The sequence below is a fragment of the Somniosus microcephalus genome, chromosome 4, assembly GCF_052327205.1.
Source record: "Somniosus microcephalus isolate GS21.2 chromosome 4, FLI_Smic_1.0, whole genome shotgun sequence".
NCBI lineage: Eukaryota > Metazoa > Chordata > Chondrichthyes > Squaliformes > Somniosidae > Somniosus > Somniosus microcephalus.
This window is the reverse complement of record NC_140990.1, coordinates 92,541,770-92,551,374: the sequence shown is the minus strand read 5'-3', so window position 1 is coordinate 92,551,374 and position 9,605 is coordinate 92,541,770. Positions and strand designations below refer to the sequence as shown.

Sequence of the window (9,605 nt, the reverse complement as noted above, 5' to 3'; positions counted from 1 at the left end):
CAAATTGGGTGTGAGTTCTGGCAAATGTTATCGTTGTGGAAAGACAACGCATGATCAGAACCAGTGTTGGTTTAAAAACCAAGAATGTAGAACTTGTGGTAGGCTTGGACACATAGCTAGAGTATGCAGGTCAGGGAAGAAGACCAGCAACAAGAAGTCACCGCAAGGAAAATACGCAAAAGTACACAAGGTGGCCGAACAGGAGTCCGATTCAGACGCTAGCAGTAATGAACTGGCTGGCTTAAGCAGTATTGAACTGGCTAGCTTAAGGGTACTCAACGTTGGTAAGGGTGCAGACCTCCAGACAATTTGGGTCACTCTTCAGATAGAAGGAGTCCAAGTAAAACTGGAATTGGACACTGGATCGGCATTGACGGTCATAAATAAGAAAGATTATGGAAGGTTATTCCAACGTATTCCCCTACAGGATACGGAGCTCATATTGAAAACATACACGGGGCAAAGAGTGTACCCCATTGGGAAAATTGAGGTCACAGTGGTCCACAAGGGCGAAGAAAGTCAAATAATGGACTTATATGTGCTATCTGAAGGAGGTCCTCCACTACTAGGACGGGAGTGGATTAGGAAAATGAATATCGACTGGCATTTCCTACAAACAATAACGAGTGAGAACTCGGTGAACATAATCAACCCAGACTCTGGAACTGATGATGGTAAGACCAACCCGTGTGCAAAAGACAAAGTTTCAGCACAGAATTCCACTGAGATAGAGAATTCTGAGTCCGTCCAGTCTACTGACATGCACATTTCTGAGGGACACCGGGCTCGAACTCAACTCCATTTCAAACTGCAACAGCAATTAGAACAAATGATTCGCCGTTTTGAGCAAGAGATGAATGCAACGAAAGAGTTCTTTGATATAGAGTGGGAACATCTGGAAAGACAACAGAAGCAGCTGCTGGAGCAAATGGAGCAGGAGCACACAAAACGTCTGATGTCAGAGGAGTTAACGGTCAGCCAACTCCTGCATATGCTGAAGGACAGGACTCTGAAATGGGAAAAACTTGAACACGAACTTCAATATTCAAACGAAAGGGGTTCGGAGCTCTCAAAGGTTATTGGAAGAGCGGAGGTGGCAACACAGACTGAGATGACTGCAACAGAGCAGCCCTTGGATGCCAAAAGTACGCTGACTCACGTCAACGTAGAACAACAGACCGCTGAAACAGCTGCTCCGGTAGAGGGATTGAATAGTCCGATCAATCAATCTCCAAAAGAAGTTGAAGTAGTAAAATCTCAAATGAGGTCATTAGTAAACGACTTGCTGAAAGCCCAGAAAAAGCTGGATGAAGAGGTACGCATGAAGAAGTCTCTTCAGGAAAGATGTCTGGACTTGGAACAAAAGCTGGCTAACGCCCAGCTGGGTATGGAGGAAATAGAAGACCCTCTCGCTGGCCTAGATCAGGACGACACCGAATATTACCATGACCTATTGAGTGACACTGAATATTATAGTGACCTGGTCTGCCCAGCTTGTGATGAAAACTCCCAAAGTGCAGAAATCAGGATGAATCACTTAAAGTCTAAGGAACATAGGGAGATGGTGGCGCTACAGCTGGCAGCTGACAGGGGAGCCCAGAGAGTCTCTAAGAAGCAGAAAAGGAAAAGACGAAGCAGAAGATGATAACCATCTGAACCATTATCACCCCTACCAGATCACACACGTGGTCCCTCCGAACGGAGCCAAATCAGTTCGGAAGTTCAAGCTGTTAAATCCATGGAGGGACTATTGAATGAGTCACTCCAGCAACGTGAACCGACTACACCACAGAGACTGAATCTGTGAACTATTTTCCGCAGAGATTGAATCTGTGAACTGTTTTCCGCAGAGACTGAATCTGTGATCTGTTTTGACATGAAGTTATCTATGTATCTATGTTATTCTGTTATGTAAACCTGAAGTTATATATGTATATATGTTATTACGTTATGTTAAATGGGGAGATGACTGTAAAGCTAAGAAGGGAGGAATGTTGTGTCTGTAATATGTGTGCTACTTTAAACCTATGGACAGGACTGCACTACTTGTAGGGCGTAGTGATACGCAGTACCACTCCTGGCCATAGGGGTATAAATAGTACTGTGGGTACTGATCTCCCCTCAGTTCCCGCCTGTGGGCATGAAGTAAAGACCTATGTGTAGTCCCTACCTCCAACCAGTAAAGACCTGTTTGAGTTATACGTTTAAGTCTTTGTGTTAATTGTTCAATACAATACACATACTTAACAAACCTGTCCAAATCATACTGGAGTTTCTCTGCATCCTCCTCACAGCACACACATCCAACTGCTATGATAATGATTCCTGGGCCTAGAAATTCGGTGGGCTGCGCCACCAGTTAGCTTTAGCGCCACTGGCCACGCCTCCCACGATATTTAGCGGGGCGCTAATGGCAGCGTTAGCCTGTTGCGCTGCGCTGCCACCGATGACGTCATCGGTGTGCGCAGCGCCCCGCTACTGCCCCGATCGCGATATTTGTTAGCGCCCGCCTCTGTAACGCCGGTCGCAAATCGCGCCCAGTTCACGGGGCCTACCTGTGGTGGCAGTGGCGCAAATTAAGGTGGAGGTGCGAGGCAGCCATTTTTTTCAGTGGCTGCCTGCCAGCACCTCCGTCCCCGGCTTCCTGATGCCCCCCCCGGGCAGTGCCGGCTGTGTCCCAAGGACCCGGCACTTCTCCTTGGTGCCGGGCTCTTATGCCGGCACTCGCAATCGCTCATCGCGCTGGTACAGGCCCCTCCCCATTAAGAAGGGCAGGAAGGCCTGCAGTACCGCAGCGCGCCGTGCCGCAGCGTGTGGCGCGGCAGCACTTTGCGCTGCGATATTCAGTTTCAGCGCCCTAAGAGGGACACGGGGCGCCTCGAGCAGCACCCCGAGTCCCTCTTGGGGCGTTCAAGATGAATTTCCGGTGGGCGCAACTGCTCCGATCGCAGCGGTAATTCCGGCGCCCAGGCGAGCTGGGCGCCCCATTTGCGGCTCCACTGAATTTCTCCCCCCTGGTTTCTCGCCTCCCCTATTTTAACCGGGAGTCCATGCCAAGTCTCGCTCGCCCGGAAGAGCTGACTGACATCGGTCCTAAAGTTGCCTTTTACTAGTTTGAGCCTGTGTCCCTTTGCCCTACTCTCCCAATTTAATTTAAAGTAATGTTCTTGGTTGACTTTTTCGACATCGGGTATGGTTAGTGTAAAGTCTGTGGGTTGTTTAGTTAATTAATACACAGACTCCAAGAGTAACTTAAAACAGGACTTTACTATTCGAAGGTCAGGGCGAATCTGCCCAATAACTCCTGGCACAACACTTATATACTGGTGTGGTCACCGTCGGTATTACCGTATACAGAAGCCAAATAAAGTAGTGCCACACCTAAAATAGTTCTCTTAAAGGTGAACGGTTACATACAATAGTTCTCTTAAAGGTAGACGGGTACATACACTACAATCCTCCCTTTTTAGCTTACAACATACTTATTCCCCATTAAACATAACATATAATCAACTTCATGTAAAACAATTCACAGATATAGTCTCTGCGGGAAACAGTTCACAGATTCAGTCTCTGCGGGAACAGTTCACAGATTCAGTCTCTGGTCTTGACTCGGTCCGAACAACATCTCTGTGGTGTAGCTGGTTCACATTTCTAGCGTGACTCATCCAATAGTCTTTCCCTTGGCTTAACAGCTTGAACTTCCGTCCTGCTGAACCAGCAGTGCTGACTTTTACAAACAGCTGGACTGCCTTGGTAATTTTTCCTACTTTCCAACTGATTTGGCCCCCTTCGTGGGGCCCACGTGCATGATCTGATAGAAGTGATAATGATTTAGATGGTTATCGTCTTCTGCTTCGTCTTTTTCTTTTCTGCTTCTTGGAGACTCTCGGGGCTCCCTTATCCGCTGCCAGCTGTAGCGCCACCATCTCCCTATGTTCCTTAGACTTTAAGTGCTTCATCCTGATTTCTGCACTTTGGGAGTTTTCATCACAAGCTGGGCAGACCAAGTCATCGTAATATTCCGTGTCACTCAACAGGTCATGGTAATATTCGGTGTCGTCCTGAGCTAGTCTAGCGAGAGGGCCTGCTACTTCTTCCGTACCCAACTGGACGTTAGCCGACTGTTGTTCCCTCCCTAGACATCTTTCCTGAAGAGACTTCTTCATGCGTTCATATTCATCCCGCTCTTCCTGGGTTTCCTGCAAATCCTTCACTAATGACCTCGTTTGTGATTTCAACACTTCCCCTTCCCTCGGGGATTGATTGATCAGGCTATTCAATCCTTCTACTGGAGCAGCTGTTTCAACATTCTGCTGTTCACATTGACGTGATTCAGCGTACTTTTGGCATCCCTGTAAAATCTGTGTTGCAACCTCAGCTATTTCCATAACTTTTGAGAGCTCCGAACTCCTTCCCTTTGAAGATTGAAGCTCGTGTTCAGATTGTTCCCATTGTAGAGTCTTGTCCTTCAGCATATGAAGGAGTTGGCTGACCGTTAACTCTTCCACGGGAACACTGTGGGTCAGAGTCTTCTCCATTTCATCCACCTTTTCCTCCAATGCTTTCACCTTCTTTTCCTCTTGTACTTTGGCTTCCAGCGCTCGGAGAAGTTGCGCCTTGATGCTCTCTAGCTCATGTTCAGAGGCCATTCTTACAGTCTCTGTGTTTCTTACAGTTCCCTTTTCTTCCACTGAACGGATTCCCAGTTGAATCTGTTCTTCAAGTTGTTGAATCTCGGTCATTGCCGCCCCATATTTGTCTTGGGTTTCCTTTAGTATTTTTATGAGTTCTTGTACATCTTGTCTTTCATGTTCTGCCATGTCTTTCACCTCTAATTTCTCATCTGTGGATGGAACTTCTACCGATGAGTCTGTCTTGGCCTTGAGCTCATCAAGAATTTCCTGCAGCCTTTGGACTTCTTGCTCATGTTCAACCTTCAGTTGCTCATATGCTTCCACTGAAACTAGCTTTTCGGAGGTTGCCGAGTTAACCCCTTCCAGAATTGTAGCCTGGGCCTGTTCATACTGTTCTTTCAACTTCTCACACTCTGCTTGTAAGGAGTCGTAGAGAAGAACTGGAATAAAATCCTGGCTTCCTGAAGATTCCTCTTCATTTGCTTCTTCCTGCAAATATTCTAACTCCTGAACAGCATAAGGGAGATGTGATCGGTAATTGGTCACGATGGCTCTATGGTCGCTCTCTGCTTGAGCTAGCTGCTTCTGTTGTCTTTCCAGATTCTCCCATTCGGTGTCATAGAACTTTTTCATTGTTTTCATCTCTTGTACGAGACGGTAACTCAATTGTTCTAATTGTTGTCGTAATTTGAAATAAGTTTGAGTCCGAGCTCGGTGTTCTTCCGTCATGGATATGTCCGTAACTTGAACAGGCTCAGAATTTTCTGTCAAACTAGGTTGTCATTGTTCGGTGGAGTTCTGTTCTGAAACTTTGTTCTTCTCTGGAGCATAAGCCTTTATGCATGCCTTCGTTTTTCCAACCTTCGTCGGCAAGTCCATTTCAGCCTTGTCTTTCATATTTGGGTTGGTCTTATCGTCATCCGTTTCAGAATCTGAGCTGATTGTCTGCACCGAGTCCTCACTCGTTATGGCTTTTAGATAGTGCCATTCCATGTCTATTTTCTTGATCCACTCCCGTCCTAGAAGTGGTGGTCCTCCCTCATGTAGTACGTATAAGTTCATTCTTGGGTGTTCTTTACCCCATCTCTCACTTTGACTCTTATCTTTCCCATGGGGTATACTTTATGCCCCGTGTATGTCTGCAATATGAACTTGGTATCTCTTAAGGGTATATGTGAGAATAGCCGGTGGTAATCCCTTCGATTTATGACTGATAGAGCTGATCCAGTGTCCAACTCCATTTTCACTTGGATTCCAGCTATTTTTAGCATGACCCAGATAGTTTGTAGGTCAGCTTCCTTACTCACATTGTGAATTCTCAGACTACCCAGCTCCTGGCCGTTTGGGTCTGAGTCTGAATTCTGTTCGTCTGAACTCTTCTCAGCCACCTTGTGTACCTTGTTGTACTTTTCCTGTGATGGCTTCCTTTGGTTGTTGGTCCTTTGGTTGTTGGTCTTCTTCCCTGACCGGCATACCTTAGCTATGTGACCCAGTTTGCCACATTTCCTACATTCCTGGTTCTTAAACCAGCATTGGTTCTGGTCATGCGTTGTCTTCCCACAGCGATAGCATTTTGTTGTTGTTGAGGTAATTTGATCCACACTTAGTGCTGCTGTCTTTAGCTGCATTTCCGCAGTTCCCTTCACTGCGGCTTCGTGCGATGCTGCAATAAGGACAGCCCTGTCAAGTGTAAGGTCGTTCTCTTCGAGTAGTCGCTTTTGCGTTCCTTCCTTTGCCAACCCGCACACGAACTTGTCTCGCAATGCCTCTGTCAGATTCCCTCCAAACTGGCAGTAGTTCGCTAGTCTACGCAGTTCGACCAAGTATTCTGCGTTGCTTTCGTCTTTCCGTTGCGTTCTCGCATAGAATTTGAATCGTTCCGCCAACATCAACGGTGTGGGGTTCAAGTGATCCTTCAGAACAGCCACAATATCATCGAAAGTCTGATCCGCCGGTTTAGCTGGTGATAGTAGATGCTTCAAGAGCCCGTATGTCTTCGCGCCCATCGAGTTTAGCAAGGTTATAGCTTTGTCATCTTCTTCTATTTTATTGGCCTCACAATAGATCTCGATGCATTCCACGTACGTGGCCCAGTCTTCTACCTCAGCATTAAAATCGTTGATGTTACCACGCTTAGGCATCTTCCTCTCTTTCTGATAACACCCCGAATTATTTCTTTAACTTATTTTTTTTTTTCTAAGATGGCGGTTTCCCGCGCTTATCTTCTCTCCCCGCCCACTTCAATGGTGGTTTCCCGCTTCTGTCTTCTTCCCCGCCTAATGGCAGCTTCCCGCGTTTCTTCCCTAGCGGGAGGGGTACACTTTCCCCCACAGGCGACGGCCGCTGGCTTTCAGATTCACAGCCTGCGCGTCGGCTTCAGTGCTTTCCCTTTTCTCGGCAAGGCAACCGGCGCTGGGTACACCCCGTTGACGGCGAACAGGTTCAGCCGCTGGGCTGGCTCTCGCTCAGTTCCCCTTGCTCGGGCTCGGTCTCTCTCCCGCTCTCTCGGCTCTACCGGCGCTGGGTACACCCCGTTGACGGAGAACAGTTTCAGCCACTGGACTGGCTCTCGCGCAGTCTCCCTTGGTCGGCTCTGCCTCTCCCGCTCGCTCGGCTCCCAAACGCCTCTCCCAGCCGTCTCGCAGTCCGGTGCTTCCCTCCCCGGCTGCGGCTGAGTTTTTTATATCTTCCCGCGCCTACGCTCCCGGTCGCAGCGCTTCGTGGCTTCGGTCGCTGCCCGGCCTTTTTCGCCGGTCGCGGTCTAGCTGTCTCACGACGCCGTTGCGTCCCCAGCCTGTCTGTACCGCGGCTTCCTTGCTCCACGCTGCCCCAGTCTCAGTGCCTCTGGGCCCGACTTCTGTCCGGCTCCTTTCCCCCTCGACCGTGGTCGAGTGCACCGCCCTTATCCTCCGGTTATTCTTTTTACTTTTCCCTTACTCACAGTCACCGTGGCCGCCTTGCTTCTCGTGCTGATCGGCTCACTCCTCACCGTGGCAGAAGGGACAGTCAGTGCCTGTTGCTGATGGAAGTCTTTGTCTCTGAATTCTTCCTCCTTTCCAGCTCTGCAGACTCGAGTTTTCTCCCAGCAGAATGACGAGGGCGGTTGCCTCTTCTCGACGCTCGTTAACTGCTTCGGAATTATTGTTGCCGCAGGGTACGATCGGACTCGTCGCCACTGTAAAGTCTGTGGGTTGTTTAGTTAATTAATACACAGACTCCAAGAGTAACTTAAAACAGGACTTTACTATTCGAAGGTCAGGGCGAATCTGCCCAATAACTCCTGGCACAACACTTATATACTGGTGTGGTCACCGTCGGTATTACCGTATACAGAAGCCAAACAAAGTAGTGCCACACCTAAAATAGTTCTCTTAAAGGTGAACGGTTACATACAATAGTTCTCTTAAAGGTAGACGGGTACATACACTACAGTTAGCATGACGGTTCCGGTCCTGGACTCGCTGCCCATCGGTTGAAAGTTCCACTCCCACCAGGGCAAGTTGTGAAATTAAGTTCAGTAAAATCTCATTTAATTTCTGGGACTGGCACCAGAAGAAATGACCATGAGAAGCTTCTGAATTGAGGTAAAACATCTTATGAGGAGAGATTGGGTCGACTAGGCCTGTATTCACTCGAGTTTAGAAGAATGAGAGGGGATGTCATTGAAACGTATAAAATAAAATGAGCTAGACAGACTGGATGCAGGGAGGATGTTTCCCCTGGCTGGGGGGTCTAGAACGAGGGGTCACAGTCTCAGGATACTGGGTAGGACATTTGGGACTGAGATGAGGAGAAATTTCTTCACTCAGAGGGTGGTGAACCTGTGGAATTCACTACCACAGAAGGCTGTGGAGGCCAAGACACTGAATATATTTAAGATTTCTAGACACAAAAGGCATCAAGGGGTATGGGGAGAGAGCGGGAATATGGTATTGAGATAGAGAGGATCAGCCATGATCATATTGAATGGCGGAGCAGGCTCGAAGGGCTGAATGGTCTACTCCTGCTCCTATTTTTCTATATTTCTATGTTTCTATCCCCAACTGGTTTCCTTCAGGGGAGGGAACCTGCCACCACCCCCTGGTCTGGGCCTACAGGGGAGGAAACCTGCCACTACTCCCAGGTCTGGGCCTACTCGTGGCTCCAGTCCCACACTAGGTGTTTGACTCTTATTGCCCTTAGGGCAACCAGGAGTGAGCAATAAATGCGGCCATGTCAAGATCCTAAGAACAAATAATTTTTTTAAATCACTTCAACAATGCTATATGATTCAGTAACACCTCAGGTGTCAGCATTGGCACACTTGGTAGTCCTCACACCTCTGAATCAAAAGGTCATGGGTTCAAGCCCCATTCCAGAGACTCGAGCCCCATAATCCAGAGCCGACACTCCCGGTGCCAGTACTGAGGGAGCGCTGCACTGTCGGAGGTGCCGTCTTTCGAATGAGACGTTAAAACCAAGGGCCCCGTCTGCCCCCTCGGCTGGACATAAAAGATCCCACGGCCACCATTGGAAGAAGAGCAGTGGGAGTTCTTCCCAGAGGGGTGGGGGGGTGGGGGAGGGCAGCATTTATCCCTCAACCAACACCACCAAATATAGATGGTCTGGTCATTTATCATGTTGCTGTTTGTGGGCTCTTGCTGTGTGCAAATTGGCTGCCGCGTTTCTTTCATTACAGCAATGATTAAACTTCAAAAGTACTTCATTGGATGTAACGCGGTTTGGGACGTCCTGAGGTAGTGAAAAACGCTGCATTTCTTTCTCTATGAGATCGCCTCTGAGTCACGTGGGATCATACTAGTGAATCTCAGGACACCTTCCATCCCCCCTCGCCCTCCCACCCCCAACCCCGCCACAAACAAAAGCTGGGCTTGAAAACACTTCAAACAACAGACGGGTTTTTGAACTTGCTCCAATCTGCCACCAACTCAGCCAGGCCTCAGGCCATGTGACCCGGCCTCCAAAGCC

The 9,605-nt window shown here is 48.4% G+C and overlaps 1 protein-coding gene across 1 annotated transcript in view; it reads left to right on the top strand.

Moving 5' to 3' along the window:
• LOC147119514 (FH1/FH2 domain-containing protein 3-like) overlaps positions 1-9,589 on the top strand; it is a 659,765-nt gene extending 650,176 nt beyond the window's left edge. Inside the window, exon 9 of the mRNA XM_085984112.1 lies at positions 9,570-9,589. Within this exon, the coding sequence (XP_085840238.1) occupies positions 9,570-9,589 (20 nt within the window). The remainder of the gene's footprint in view (positions 1-9,569) is intronic.
• The last annotated feature ends 16 nt before the right edge of the window (positions 9,590-9,605 follow it).